Below are 16468 nucleotides of genomic sequence, written 5' to 3' on the forward strand. Positions count from 1 at the left end.
TGACTGTTGAAAATAGGATAGTTTGGCTTTGTGACTCTTAACCACTTTGCATTTCTACTCTTATATACATTGTTTGGACCTGATAATTTAGTTATTTTAGCGATGAGAAATTATGCGTAGACTTGAAAATGTATGCAGGCAGGTTCAAGTATGTTTCTATGTCACTGGTTTTAAGCCATTCCAAGACATGAACAATTATGTTAAGATTTTGTACTCTACTTTGTGTTTATGAGGTTTGGATGAATATAATAATACACTGTTTCTCTGGGAATGTTGGCCCCATGTGCATTGTTCAGTATTTTAGGATTAGTTCATCTATGTCTTTCTGGCATCTAGTAAATAACTAATAGCTTGAACAGAAAAATGATCTCCCTAAGCAGTATGCTCACTTAAATATTTTGTGTATGTGTCAGTTCAGACTTAAATTGCAACTATCTTCGTGTTAATCCTTGCTTGCTCCACTACAGCTGCATAGGGGTCTATTCTGGATAAGCAGAAAGTGCTGATTTAAAAATAACTTGGCAAAAAAAAAAAAAAAGTTTAATCTGATATCATCAGAGTTTAGGGAGCTGGTATTGCTACCACAACAAGTACTTGCTGCTGTGCCCCACATGAAAGGCAAGACCGTGGCCTCAGTGTAGTTCTGAAGCTGCTTCATCTGAAGTGAGTTCACTGAACACAGTTCATTGGGAATTTGAAATAACCATAGAAATTTTTACTAAAGAATATTACAAGAAAAATATGCATGCACAGTGTCTGTCTGTACTTAATTTAACCTTAGAAGTGTCATGGTTCAGTTCAACAGTTTTTAGCTACATCTTTTTTCAAATCTACTCTTCAATTTTTTTTTTTAGCATAATTTTTTTTTTTTTGTGTTGCAGTGCCTGCCGATAATTTTGGACAACAAACTAAGTCATCCATTACTGGAACAGCTCCTGCCAGGAGTCAAATACAGTCTTCATGACAATTCAGAGAAAGTGCGAGTGGCTTTTGTTGATATGCTGCTGAAAATTAAGGCTACCAAGGCTGCTAAGGTAGGAGAAGTGACACTTGATAAGTAGCAAGAAGATAAAATCAAGGCATTTATTTAAAAAAAAAAGTGCCTTTTGACACCACTGCAGTATTCCTAAAAGAAAAGAAATACATGCTTAATGTAATACTCTTAATTTCGGGTTTTCCCTTCTTTGTATATTTAAGCATATAAATGAGTTTATTTAAAAGACTTGTGGATTCTGTTGCAGTTAGTCACTTCTGTCCATTTTAAAGGTTTTGATCCACATGTAGGTAGTAGTACAGAAGCACTTCTTTACAGTGATTTTGTGAATTCTACTGAATCACAGTGTCCATGAAAAATTTTTAATAGTAAAGAAAGAAATTGTGACTAGTCCTGGTGAGTTTTCACCCTTTCCCTAGCTGTTCTTCACAGAAAAATTAACCATAGGAGATAGTACTGTGCCTGGATATTACTACAGCTGAAATTTTATAGGCATGCTGAAAAGTCTGCTTTTTAGTTGAGACAAACTAGTTTCCTCACCCCCACATTTTTGACTCGCTTGGGATGATTAGTAGATCTAGTGGCCTCTCTGTGCTTGCAGCTGCTGGTATCGGAAGCACTCAGCAGACCTTTTCCCAGCACGTTTCTGTCTCCCCTCCCCTGTCGTGGCCACGCAAGGGCAGAGCCATTGGCACAGCCCCGCCACCTTCCAGATGGCTAGCTCAGGTCAGGACCCCCTGCGCTTCTAAATGCTTAATGCCCTTACCACATTGCTTTTTTACTTTTATTTACCTATTTTTATAAATTATATTTGTCATTTGTGGGCATGTCCTTTGGGATTTTGGTATCTTTTTGTAGTGATTTGAATGAACTTTTTATTCTGCTGTGGACTCTTATTTAGGGTGACATTGTCCACCCTTAGGCATTATAGGGTCTTTGAGCTCTTTGTCCACTCTCTGCTGTTAATGGTTTCCTAATTTCAATTTTGTATTTTATTTTAAGCATGGTTTTATCTCTTGCTAAGCCTAATTATTAGGACGTGCTTCTCTTGTGCTAGGCACATACACTGTATGAAGTCAGAAGTATGTATCTCTGTTGTTGAGGAGAGAATTAAATAAATGCTTGATTTATCAGATTTGTAAGGCTTCAGTGCTCAAGGAATACTTCTATCCCTAACACAAGAATTAACTACTTGCCAGATGTGTGCATTCCGGCTTTGATGGCAGGATCTCAAAGACATTATATTGAGATTAGACCACCTCAGTACCTTCCAAATTCCTCAAAATATGCTCGGAAGACAAGATAAAAGAGAGGCGATTTTGGAATTGAGGACTCTCGGCTTCTTGCACACAGGTTCAGGATAAGGATTACAATAATGCAGCAGCAAGTTTGGTGCTTCCATAATACATATCTCAGTACATTGGTTAGGCAAGTCCACAGAAAATGTGAAATGGAGACAAACGCTGCCAATACAAGGTATTGTCATTCAGACTGTCAGCACGCAAAGTTTCCAACAGGGTCCGACTAATGTTTGCAGATCTCATGAGATTAACAATGTGCAGCTGTACCTTTACTTAGACAGTTGGTTGTGGTTGTTAAGATTATCGGAGATAACTGGAGGAGGCAATTCAGAGTTATAAATAAGTGGTAGTACTCTAAAAGATAGCTTTTTTCTGGAAGTTTCTGCTTCAGCAGGTTCTAAAGCCAGGCTTTACCAGGTAAAACTGAGGTAGAATGGCAGAAGCATCACTGGACCTCACACTGATGGTGCCTGTGTGTTAGGAGATGTATCACTTGGTTCACAGAATCAGCAGAAACAACTCACGGAACTGTTGTTCTGAAAGTGTTGGACTCTGAAATCTTAATCATGATTTCTATCGTATTCTTGTGTTGTTATTATTTTAAAAATACTCAACAAGCATATTCCCCTAATAATCTGGTGGTCATTTCTATAATCTTCCTTTGTATTAATACTCATTTCTACATTACTCTGTAACCTCACAGGCACTTGGCACTACCTCTTGTGCTGAGTTTTAACTCTTCATAAAATGTGATATATGAACATGATTTAAAGGACTGGCACCTGCAGTCATGGTCTGATCCATTAATAACACTTATCTGTATAGTAAAACACAACCAGGGTTGTTTTTAACTTGTATTCAATATCAACAATGCTTTAAATTGATTTTTAAATATTGTTAATTTGTGTACAGTCTTAACAACAAATTATTCATGCTGCTGTTAAATGTATAAAAAATTCTTGTTTGAAAGTTATTTGTCGTTCATTATCAAAGTTCAAGCAAGCAATCTTTTTTGCTTTCCTGAATGATTCTGAATTTACTGCCATTAAAGACAGAGGAAAAAGATAATTCTCAACTTTGGGGATTTTTTTACATCTTAATTCGTTCTTTAGGCATAATGGATATCTTCCATCCACTCTGTGCTTTATTTTTATGTAGTAAAAGATTCAGATCTTCTAAAGGAAGAATCAGGTTTACATAAAAGAAAAAAAAATGCTAGTAAGTGTTTGGTCTTTTGTCAGTAACTTCCTATTTATTTTAAAACTCTAATATGTATCTCTGATAAATTCTGGGATTACTTTAATGCTTCCTCCAGGGACCTTATATTTATGATAATTCTAGTAGAAATGCCTGTAGTTTGAAATCACAGGGGAATTAGCTGCTGCAAGTATATCTACTCAAGAATAAAATAATATTTTTCAATGCCAATAAGCTCTATTTTTTGGAGGTTTTTGTTGGTTTTTTTTTAATCTGAAAATGCACTCTGTGGTTAATTCAAGATCTTCTCACACGATTTGCAAACATGAATAGTATTACTGCTGGCATAACAAGCTGTTTATTCTTTCTGAATTTCATAGCTTTCTATTACTGTGTTACAAATAAGGTAGAGCTCTGCTAACAATAGGGTTTGGGATGGTTTTGTAAAGGGTCTTGTTCTATACAGGTTTTTAGGGCATATACCATACTTGTAGGTAGTTTAGAATGTGAAAGCTGGCACATAATGACAAATAATTATATTTTGTGGTGATATCCTTGTAGAACAAATAATTCTTCCCTATACCCATGGAATTGCATTAGCATTGCAGGTATATTGAACTGGAATTGCTTGAACCAGAATTTTACCGGTCTATCAGTGATACTGGGAGATTCAGATGTGCCTCAAAACAGGCACATTTCACATTGCTGCAACAATACGTGACCTCAAGTAAATGCTGGTACTTTCATAAAAATTAAAAATGCTTGCGCTTTTCTGGTAAATGCTATTTATATTTTTTTGAGATTTTTGATGTGGACAACACTTTAATAAAGGAGATTGTTTTTTCCTCTTTATTTTTTTAACTCCTTTAATATATTTTTCTTGCTTTAAAAAGTTCTGGAAAATCTGTCCCATGGAGCATCTTCTGACTCGTCTTGAAATTGATTCGCGACCTGTGTCACGACGCATAGTGAATCTCTTATTCAACTCTTTCTTTCCCATTAACCAATCTGAGGATGTGTGGTGTGAGCGCTGTGTTACTCTAATCCAGATGAATTCAGCAGCAGCCAGAAAGTTCTATCAGTATGCTTATGAATATACTGCCCCCACCAATATAGGTAAAGTAAAAAACCTTATGAGTCTTTGGAAATACTAATATCACACCATGGAATTGCTTTTTAATTTTTTTCTCTAACAATGACTTCACTGTTGCTAGATCTTTTTTTTTTTTTTAGTATAATACTGGTTTGTAATTGTTGAAATTCTTGACACCAGCAAGAGCCCTGGTGACAACAGTCATTAGCTTTTTCAACAATTAAGAGACCAAAGCTTTTTGTTTCTGCTCCTAGGTGCTGTATTAGACTCTCTAGCTGATGTTGTCTGGTCTCTCTTTTCCCTTTTCTCCTCACATGTACCTTAAAACTACCGAAGTTGGTATTTATTTATCATGCAGAAATAGTGAAATAAAATGCCCTGGTGTCTCAAGTGATTTGAGGTCTGTTGAAGATTCCATAGAAGGTGAAAAATATTTATCTCTGATAATCTGATTATCCGGGATTTGTGGATCAGTATTTTCAGGTGGTTCAGAGAAAATCTACAAAGCCCTCTTTCCTATGAAAAGCTTCAGAAACTTTCAGTGAAAAGGATATGTACTGCACAGACTATAGATGCTTTTTATAAAAGTGCTATTGAACCAAGTAAAATCAGGAAAATTTTGCTTCGGAAGACTTCTGATACTATGACACCAAAGAAGTCAGCGTGGAGTGACTTGGGTAAAATGTCCAAGCCGTTGCCCCTTGACTGATTACCTTGGTAAGGTAATTTTGAAATAGTCTGTGCTAGCGTATCTCAGCTAGTTGTACTTTCACCACGGTGGACATAACCATTTCACTTTTATTTAGAGATGAGCTCCTCATTAAGGAGTGAAATGGTTAGGCTGCTACATCTTCTATAAATTATTGGAATTGACTTTGGAGGGGATGTATTATTGAACATAACTCATTAAATTAATAGCTATGCCAGATGAATGTAGGAGTTGTGGGAGCTTCCTCTGATCCCAGTTTGATGCGGTGGTGGTGGTTGGGGTTTTTATGAGTAGACTTTTTTAACAATAAAATTATAGAACCTGGTGATAATGTTATAATTTCTTCTTCATACTTGAGGATATAAAACATTTTCACATTTTTTCCGTTTCTCTTTTCCAGGAAATCTTTTTTTCCCCCTAGTTATTTCTGGTTCTTTTGCCTGCTTTCCAGACTGGCTTTTGAGCATTGCACTTAGAAGCATTTACTAGCAACATTCTTAACAAACAGTAAAAGTCTAATTTATTTTTATTATATTTAAATGTAGCTAAATTGATGCTTACTATTCGGCGCTGCTTGAATGCCTGCATCCAGCAAGCAAGGAAAGAGAGTCTTCATGATAGTGATGATGATGAAAGTGAAAAGGAGAATACAAGTGTAAGAAAGTCCACTTTATGTTAAGTTCTGGTAACTTTTTTTCTGTGGTTCTTAATTTGAGACATGGGCAGTTAATGATATGACAGAAATCCAAAGGAAAGCACTTGGGCATCTGTGCAATTAGAAGGGGACAACTGCCATTGTGGTGTTTTTATGCCCTGCAATAGCAGAAATTTGATGAAGTAGCTAGAATAAGATAGAAGAAATATGAAGCATATTTTGAACAAATACTTCCCTAATGCCAGTACTAATTATAAATTGGTTTGATTCTGCAGTTAAATTATTAAAAAAATAATGTTGCAACAAGATGACTCAAGTTATATAGAGAGAGTAGGAATGAATTGTGGAGTTCATTTCTACAACTAACACAATGCCTTTGTGAAATTAATAGAAGGATTTTCAGGTTTTTTTGAAACCTTATTTTAGCTGAAATTTATATTTAAGAATATAATAGTAATATCATCTAAGTGTTTGTATTTCAGGTGCTGAATAATGTGCTGTCAATAAATGATGTAGCCACCATGGCAAGTTTATTGGAGATTACTGTCATTCTCTGGAGAAGTATTCGCAAAGCACTAGATCACAATGAAGATGCCAAAGATTATGCTATCAGAAAATTTGCTTCTGTACTTCCTGAATATTTTAAAGTATTTGAGGTAAAGAATGCCTAGATTTTCCTGTAAGTGTTTAGTATTTTCTTCAGATGCTTTCATGTGTTACATCTTTTATCTATTTTCATGGCATTAAGTATTCTTTTTCATTGTTGCTATAAACCATAAACAATAGCAAGGTTCTTGGAATTCCACAAATGGGTAGAAGCTATTCTCCAATTACAATATCTGACTGATGAGCCATTATTTAGATAGTCAACACAGAAATACTTCTGCAATAAATTGCTCTCCTTGTAATGTTTGTATAGGATTCCATTCTTTTGACTGTTTTTGGAACTTTTGGAAATCAGTAACTGAAAATATGCCATTGCAGAATAAATACTCAGTGTAGATGAGAGTCCACATGTTTTTCTACCTGCTCCCCCCCCAAGACCCTTCCACCACCCCCACTTCTTATGATGATCCAGCTGCTGGAACAGACAGCTGAAGCAGCTGAGGCTCCTTTTTTATGTTCTTGTGTTTGGTTTCTGCTAATTTGATTCTACTCTCTAATGGTATTTCGATGCACTTACTTATTGTTTGGGTTTGATATAAGCAATTAATTAAAATGAGCCATTTTCATATTTTCAGTCTTCTTGAATTTGTTTAATTGTTCTAGTGTCATTCCTTAGGAGGGTGTCTTTTCATAGTGGCTAATAGTATCTGCTGCACTCCATAGTGCATTTGGAAGGATTATCTACTGAACCTCTTTTTTGTGTATGGCTTTTATGCTGAAGTATATTGAGTTATGCAGGCTGTTATACTTAACAACATTTAAGTTTGCTTTAGATAATCAGGGAGCAGAAAGCAATTAATTGCTACATGATATTCTGCAGCACAGATATACCAAATGCTCTCTCTACCCTGAAAGCATTTAGAAGTTGTCAAAGACGTTTCAAATCTTTTTTGGTAGAGGATGTACCATCCCCCCTGAAAGGGTGAGCAGATAAGATATCCAGCTTTAGCAAGCAACCTATTTGACTTCAATATCCTTACAGTGAGTAAGCAGCTTGGATCTAAAAAGGCCTGTCATCAGAGGCTTAGTTTCTAAAAGACTACAGATTGAAGCAGCATGTCTCTTTCCTGAAAAGCTACAAATATATTTTTAAATGTTCTTTTAGAAATCATCTTTAAATGTTTTAGCTCTTCAAATGTCTAAGTAGATAATGATTTCATTTGGTTGTATTTATGAAGCTTGAACATACAGACATACTATTTTTGAAGAGTCTGTCACGTATATTGGCTTCTCTGTAGCCCGAGAGAGAGTGTGTCATAGTCTAGACCTTGTATTATAATGTATTGTAATGACTTGTAGTGCATTTTACATTACCATTGTTATATAAGCAACCTTTCCTTTGGAGTCTTTTTTATGAATTTCTGATGCGAATGAATATTCATTTCAGACGCTAGTTACTTGAGAGGAATTAGATGCTGTCATGATCATGAAATTAAATATTAGCCACTGCTAGAAGAAATGTAAGCTAGAGCTGTTATTTCTTTTGCAATGGTTATTAAGCTAATGGAGCCATAATTATTCATGCTAGTTGTTCTGACAGTTTGTCAGAGAGCTGAGTGATAAGCTAATTGATAGTTGACCTCTGAGAATAGGAATCAGAAGTTTCAGATTGCAAGCCACTTGTTGTTGTGAGCTGCTTTCAGTTCCATTTCTAGTGAAAATGGGGAAATCCTTGATTTCAGGTAATTTAATCATACTTTTTCAGTACTCTCTTTAGTTTTGTGTGCATGTTATCTGTACCTGTACATCATATAGTGTACTTTTTTATCCTAGGATGAGCGTTGCATGACTCCATTGGTTATTCTGGCATCCTTTATGCCCCCTGCTGCTATTCCTACATTCAGGTACTACTTTTATATCCTAAATATGGATGACAAGAAATCTCTTGTTGACTGTGTATGTTAATTTTTCATGGCTTGATGTATTAAATGCCCATTTGGATAAATTAATGCACTAAACAAATTTGATAAGTTAGTAAAACCTGTGAGGTGCAAATACACCTTTAAGCCATTTGTGAATCTTTTTTAGTATTATACTGGTTGATTTTCTTTACATTATTTCTGCACTAATGGATGTAAAGCTAATGCATCTCTTTCTTTTGTTTGTTTTCTTTAAGCTGTGGTGTGATCTCCAGACTTAGAAATATTGACAATGGAGCTGACCAAAGCAAATATTCTACCCTGATAGACTGCATGTGTCGCTGGGGTCAAGTGGGACATATTATGGAATTAGCCTGCGATTGGTTGTCTGACACGCTAACCCCAGGAAAGGTGTGCATATGCATATGTCAAAGAATTAGGGAATTGCTAGATTACATAAAGGCATCAAGCTTCCCCACCCCTCCCCCAAAATAGAGGAATAGAGGAAGCCTTTTTAATGCCATATTATTCTGCTTTAGAATTAATTGTAAAGGAAGATCCTAACAGTACTGTAATGGTTTTGTGCTTTCTTCTCATTTAGAGTATTAAAACATCTGAACGACGAGTACGTATCCGTGTAACACATGAATCGAAGCCAGAATTAGGGATTGATTACATTGAATATTTATTGACCCATCCTGTTAATCGTGGTTGCCTACTCTCTGTTCCTAAAAAGAAACTGGAGAAGCTTTTGAAAATTCTCGGTGCTGCAAAGGTAGTATTCTTCTTACCATAAACAGTGCTTATAAAAGAGTGCTTAACATCATATATTGCCTGAGTCAAATTAAAGGCCTGCAAGAAGAAATAAATAAGATTCATGATCCCCTCTTCCCCTCTATAAAAAAGTTTTCCTTTTGATTTGTACTTCAAACTAGAAGTATATTAGTTCAGACTTGTTTATAGATAGCAGATTTTAACCAGCTTGTCATTTTTAGGTGTCTCAACATTTTTGTGTTCTAGTGGTCAGCATTTTTAAGGGACCTGGCTTTTGGAATGTACTTGTGAGGAATAGTCTGAAAATCGGTTATGGTATTGCAAAATGAAAGTAATTGAAAGTATGAAGTATGCTTGTTTTTTGTTTAGGTTTTGGTTTGGTTTCTTTTTTCTTTGGGGTTTTTTTTGTATAGGTTTTTGTTTTAAATCTTACATTTGAAAGGATTTTCTGGAAAATATAAATGTAAACCTTGATATTTCAGGAGGTTCTTGGCTCAATTCTGAAAGCAACTGATGCAGGTTCTGGTAGCTGCAATCAAGCAACTGGCCTAAGAGCCTTCAGCCTCTTTTGCAGGTTGAGTATTCATCTTCAGAACACGGTATGGTTATTCTTTTTCACAGCTGACATTATAAGGAAATTCCAAAAGAATTGAAAAGACAATTGGTAAACTTCTTCTAATTTTTTTCCAGTTTTCTGAAGAAGGAAAAGATTACCTCTCGCTTCTGAAGGAGACAGGTGCTTGGATAGAAAGTCAAGTTGTACCTTTTATACTAGCAAGTGATCAAGAGGATGGCATTTCAAAGCACAGTAATGTTTCTGGATTAATTATCCAGGTTAGAGGTCTCTTATAAATACAACTGCTGCCAATCTGCAAAGCCACATACGTAGCAATTGTATACTGACAAACACAGTGCACTGGAGCTTTTGGAGCCCAGCAAGCCAGTGAGCTAATAAAATACAGTCCTGATGGTTCTGAGGCTACAGTTTTTTGCTTTTGCTATTCCATTGATTGCTTAAAATCACACACTTTTTTTTTTTTAAATGCTCTGAGTTTAGTTATAACCTTTATATTTTATAAATATAAAAATATATAACTGCACATACCCTAGGAATTAAATTATGTAGTTGGAGCGAAAAATACCTTGTTCTTATCAAAACTTTTTTCACCTACCAGTGCATAACAGGTATTCTCATCATATCTGTTGCAGTGAAGTTGGAACATGTTTTATGTTTTACACTTGTGAAAATGCCTGCTCAAGAAATTTCTAGCACAGCAGGCAATGTAACCTGGGTTTCCTAAATTTTAGGTTTCTAGCAAGTAATGCTTGTCCTCAGTTTCTCATCCCCCTTATTAAATAAAGGTAATGTTTATGCTGTTTTATGAAAAATGCACTAACATAAAGTTAAGATTGTCACTGAATCTCAGTTCTGAAAAGAAGATGAAAATTAATTGCTGAAACCAAGGCTATAGTTACGTGGTACACTAGCGCTTAATAGCCTGTTCTTCTGTAGCGTAGAAGGTCCTGGAAATGACATAGAATCACTACAGCTGCATACATTGTGTTGAATAGCACAATAGATGACTTAGAGGGCCAGGAAGGTGGTGTGATTGTGAGAGAGGATTTACATCTAATCATCTGCTTGTTTGCTTCCTTCCTTCCTTCCTTCCTTCCTTCTTTCCTTCCTTCCTTCCTTCCTTCCTTCCTTCCTTCCTTCCTTCCTTCCTTCCTTCCTTCCTTCCTTCCTTCCTTCCTTCCTTCCTTCCTTCCTTCCTTCCTTCCTTCCTTCCTTCCTTCCTTCCTTCCTTCCTTCCTTCCTTCCTTCCTTCCTTCCTTCCTTCCTTCCTTCCTTCCTTCCTTCCTTCCTTCCTTCCTTCTGTCCGTCCATCTGCCCCAAAGTAAATAGGTAACATCATACCCTGAGGAATTCTGTATATTTCATTCTGGTGCTGAGTCCCATAGAACATATCTTGGGAAACCAGCAGAGAGGTGGGATGTTGAGTTACCTGGGAATTTAATAATGAGGAGGTCAGTCTTGTACTAAATCTTGCTGCTGCAGCCAAATGGCTTCTTGAAAAGTGTAAAGAGATAGTAAACTCAAACAAATATTGTAGTTGTTCCTGGTACAGATTTCTTGTGTGTTTCATAGGCTGTTGTCTCTTCTCTCTGAATGAAAAATTTAGTAATGTGTATCATAACTCTTTTGTGGCTATTTTTCAGAAGTTTGGAGGCACAGAACTCAACCTTACAGAAAGAAAAGACACAAAATAGGGAATATTTACTGGCATTACCAGAATGTTTACGATCAATTTCCTAGGTTTGAATACAAGATGAAAATTAAACTTTATTGATAAGCAATAAGATAGGCAGCTGTCACCTTTAAACCCATCTTGTCTGAAAGTCAAGAAGAGAATCCAGGCCTCTTGAATCTCCTGTAATAAGCCACATGCTTATTAAGCAGCTCCTATTTGCTTCTTGCCTTGTATACTGTTTTTTATTCGAACAAGGTATTGATTGTGCTCTTTAATGTTTGGAGTGTATATTTGATAACAATGCTGACATTAAAAGTGGACCTAGATTGTCTCAAAATACCCATATAATATACAATATTTACGGTTGCTTCTTTAATACTGTTGTATATGAGAGAGGACTGGGGTGTCTCTTTTTTTTCCACTTGCATTTCTCTATTGTTTTCCCTGTGACATAGCCCATTCTTTCCCATTTCACCCTTCCTTCTCTGCTTGGTCTGTTACTCTGTTTTGCACTTGCTGTTATGGGCACGGGTTCACCAGGGGGACCTTTCTCTTTAGGCCACTGATGTGTCAACTGGGGCTGACAGGCCCTCTGACACAAACCCCAGTGTCATCACTGACAGTGTCCCTTACCCCTTATCTTCATTTGCCCTTCACAGACACATTTGATTATCTAATATAGGAGGGGGGTAGCTAGTTTTGAACTATTTTCTGTTACATTCCCATGACATATCACTTAACCCAAGGTAGATTTTAGCATTGAGCTATGGGTCCTTTCAGATTTTGGTCAAGGGAAAGATTTGGGCTGACTTTAGGCACTGTCAGTGTCCTTGAACAACCCAGCTCACACATACATAGACTGGTTAAAAATTCTCTACTCTGTCTATTCATTAGTGTTATAAGCTATTTAGTACATAATGTGTGTGCATCTGTAGGGAAAAGCTCTTTTTGTATGCTGTTTTTAATTTTGCTATTGAAGGTGGGTAGAGATGTCATATTATGTCTCAGTTAATGTTAAATATCAATGCCTCTGTGAGCCTGAGTAAAAAAGACAGAGGATTTATAGCCTTCGGAGAAACTGTGTTTACTGGAGGAAAGGGCAATGGGAGCATTTGGAGAAGTGTTTGGAGCTCCTGCTTTTCAAAGGTTGCAAACTGAGTAACTCCAAGTAGATGCACCAGATTTCAAGGCAACTTGGCTGAGATTTTGCAGTTTTATTTTTAGATTTTACTGAACGATTACTTTATATAAATTTTGTTTCTCATACACTTCTCCATTTCTTCTCTAGGCCTACCTGACTGTATGTAAAGATGTCATAATGGTTGGCCTTGGAAATCTCACGTTTCAAGCACAGCTTTTAGATCTGGCTCTTTTAGTTATACAAACAGGTACAGTGTTTCATACTAACCTCAACATCTCCATATATACTTTGCTGACTTTTCTTATCTTAGCAGAACTGTTGCTTTTAGCATTTTGGAGTCTGTTTCTCAAAAAACGGTGTTTACTGCTTATGCTAGCTAGTAACAGTAATATGGTCAAAAGTTGCAGCAGCTTTTCAGAAAACTGAAAACAAGCAGAGAAGCAACCCAAAACCATGTCGCTGTTGATAACTAATGTTTCTTCCTTCCTCTTAGATTCCAGTTATTGCTATATAATTCAGGGGGTTTTATATATATATATAGCTATGTCTATAACTTTATATATATATCTATCTTTGTGTTAGGAGGCACCATGGTAGCACTGTTTAAATTTGGTTCACATTTGGAAAGTTATGTCTACAGTACAGACAGAATTAGAGCTCAATTCCTCAAGAAATCTACAATTTTAATCCCTATACTTCAAGGATTAGAAGGAATACTGATTTATACTTAAAATATTGATTGAACTGTGTGAAAATTTCAGCTAAGGATGCTCAGAAACTAAATAGATTGTCTACATTTGCAAATAATAGCTATTTATGTTATATAACTGAGTTTCATTCTAAGCTTTTACCTGAAGAATATCTCATTACAGTTTTTATATCGTGGTATTTATCTCTTTCTCTAGAGAGAGGTGCCTTTTGTGCTCCAGTGTTACTGTATGCTCTGAAAGAAATTACTGAAGTTTCTTTAACTCGGAATACTGAGACAGATGAAGTGGCAAATCTTTTCCATGCTGTACAGACTGTCTTCCAGAAAGTTTTAGAATGTGTGGCATGTAGACTCAAGAAGCAGCAGGAAGAAGGGATTCAGGTATCATACTACACTTGAAATTACCACCTAATGTGTAGATGAATCCATACTTTTTACACAAATGTGTTAGATACTATGAGGTTGTTATTTGAGTCAACATCTGATGGAATTTTCAGTTAAATTTTTAAGTTTCCTTGTTACCTATGGGCTTTTTTAATTCGTTGTTGGTCTTGTCATGACAGAAAAATTAGTAAACTGGAGAACAATGCATTCTGTTACCAATGATCCTGAATTACCCTAGTACTCATATGGTATTAATCTTATTTGCAATTAAATGAACTTTCTCAATCCAGAGCAAAGAATTCGATTATATATATTATGAACTTGGAAGGGAGGAGAAATTTCTTTCAGCCTGAATTATATCAGCTTCAAAATACGTATGATGTCCTAAAGTTCTTCAAAACCTCCTACCTCCACAGAAAAGTTATCTTCTTGTATTTTGCAGCAGAGACTAGATAGTAGCGAGGTGCTTGGATCACTCTGGAAAATTTGATCGTCTGCTTTTATGGACTTCTGAAAAACGTTTCAGTTCCTTTTTGCTACAAGCATTGTTTTGTTTTTTTCTCTCAAATTTATGAGTAGACTTCCCAGACACGTTGCTGATTGCCCCCTCTGATTCTAGGTGACTAGAACACCTCAATAGCTTTCAAGGTGTGATCTGCACTTCCATGCAGAGAAGCTTACTGAAATATTTCAAGTGTACTCAAGCAATCTGAAAAAACTGATCTGTTTTTCTTTGGTTTTAGTTGATTCACTCTATTCAAATGCCTCTTGGAGAATTCATACATGCAGTCCAGGGCTGGCATTCATCTTGCCCAGCAGTTCACCAAGGTGTACTCTCTACTCTCCTGGCTGCAATAGTAGCAGAGATAAATTGTGTGCTACAGAAGGTAAAGTTAATGCTGACTTTTTTCACACTTACTGCCTTTTAAACATTTTGTTGGAACAATAGAGCTATGTTCAGAAAGCGTGATCTTTGTACTGCAGATCAAGATTTTGTGTGTGTTGGCATGGAACAATCAGGAAATTTTATTTGCCATAATTTCATTTTACGGTGCATCTCTCAGATTTATGAATACAGCCATGTAAGAACAGAGTTGTCCTGATACCTAGCTCACTATCTACCTCTGACAGAAGAATTTAGAAAGTAGGCAGTGCTGGAGATTAACGACATGGTTTTTGAGATGTCCTTTCTATGAGTATTTGGGGCTAGCTGGGAAGAAGTTAACTTTCTTCAAAGCGGTCCCTGTGGTGCTGTGGTTTGTATTTGTGGCTAAAACACAGCTGAGGGCACACCAGTTAGTTCTGGTTGTTGCTGAACAGTGCTTGCAGAGTGCCAAGGCTTGCTCCCTTCCCTTCACCCTCTGCCCTAAAAAAAAAAGTAACCAGGCTGTGAATGGGCAAGAGGCTGAAAGAAGACACAGCCAAGCAGTTGACCCAAACTGATCAAAGGCATATTCCATACCATATGGTATTGTGCTCAGCTATAAAGGCTCAAGGAAAGGAGGAGGAAGGGAGGTTGTTCTAAATCTGCCTCACTTTGTCTCATCCAGCAATGGGGAACTTAAGAAGTGAACCACTGATTTGTGGAAGATTCTACTGCCCTGTTCTTGGAACTGTCCCATAAGGTTCTGTAGTCCTGTTCCAAAGCAGGCTGATGTCTTGCTTGGCACTGATCTCTTATGCATTCTCTGCTTCAATACAGATCCATTTCTCACACCACATTTTCTTTTTTGGTTCCTCTGGTTTTTATCTAGAGGATTTCCAACTATCTGATCTGAGTTTCTCTGGGAAATAAAGAAAGAAGCTCTAATGCTGAAAAGAATATATAGACAGAGGTTGTCGTATGTGCTGAAAGTCCAAGAAACCATTACTGTCCTGGAAGGAGAAGGGTAACATTCCCAATCTATGTTCCTAATGCATGTAGTGTTCGGAGCAAATATGGCTAGTAAGACTGGAAGCTCTGAGAACTAACAAGGAAGAGCAGAGGTTCTTTAACAGAGGCTATACTCTTCCTGTGGTTGCTAGATATGTCAGAAATAGAGCAATAAACGGTTGCCAGAAAGTACTGAGTACAACAGAGCTGCTAAGATTCTGCGTTACAGAAGGAGCGGAAACAATACCGGAGATTTACCTGCAAATATGAATGTATCAGCTGAGGGGCTGTGGGATGAGAGCATGCTGTTTACAGATGCTGCAGAGTAAAAGTTATGGTCTTGAGTGATACTGCAGACTCATACTCCTAGATTATGAATGTTCATCACAGTAAGTCATCTAAGATGGGGTTTGCCCTGCCTCCAGGTTATTGGACTAGTAAATTAAAATTCAGTTCTAACTAAATGCTTGCCGTGCTATTCAGAACTTGATACCAAAAAGAGCTGACACAGCGAATCAGGAAATCACTGTCATGTAAGTTATTTTTAGATATTATGTGTGCACATTTAAACTTGGAAGCACAAAGGATATGCATTTGTGTTTACTAGGCTGTGCCTTTATAAATAATGACCAACAATGCAGTTAAATGAAACTTCTATTCAGAACAACTGTGGAAAATATTTGCCTTGGTACAAGTACTGTTTATTTGTTTTAGTTTTAGCCTTTCTAATTTAAATTTGTTTTGTTTATTTGGACACAACAGAATTGGATTAAGGCTATTCAAAGAACACATGTGAATGTTTCTTCTAATTATTTAAAGATAGGTCTTGGTTAGTGTAATTATTGAAATACAGATTTGCTT

At 36.5% G+C, this 16468-nt stretch overlaps 1 protein-coding gene across 1 annotated transcript in view; it reads left to right on the top strand.

The window, feature by feature from the left end:
* The window catches only part of NCAPG2 (non-SMC condensin II complex subunit G2), a 55364-nt gene that overhangs the window by 27901 nt on the left and 10995 nt on the right, over positions 1-16468 (top strand). The window contains exons 13-24 of the mRNA XM_075417487.1: positions 882-1034; positions 4386-4608; positions 5840-5949; positions 6432-6605; positions 8389-8459; positions 8732-8885; positions 9076-9252; positions 9734-9847; positions 9939-10082; positions 12789-12888; positions 13547-13731; positions 14478-14621. Coding sequence (XP_075273602.1) covers positions 882-1034; positions 4386-4608; positions 5840-5949; positions 6432-6605; positions 8389-8459; positions 8732-8885; positions 9076-9252; positions 9734-9847; positions 9939-10082; positions 12789-12888; positions 13547-13731; positions 14478-14621 — 1749 coding nt within the window. The remainder of the gene's footprint in view (positions 1-881; positions 1035-4385; positions 4609-5839; positions 5950-6431; positions 6606-8388; positions 8460-8731; positions 8886-9075; positions 9253-9733; positions 9848-9938; positions 10083-12788; positions 12889-13546; positions 13732-14477; positions 14622-16468) is intronic.

This window comes from Opisthocomus hoazin, chromosome 4 (assembly GCF_030867145.1).
Source record: "Opisthocomus hoazin isolate bOpiHoa1 chromosome 4, bOpiHoa1.hap1, whole genome shotgun sequence".
Classification (NCBI taxonomy): Eukaryota; Metazoa; Chordata; class Aves; order Opisthocomiformes; family Opisthocomidae; genus Opisthocomus; species Opisthocomus hoazin.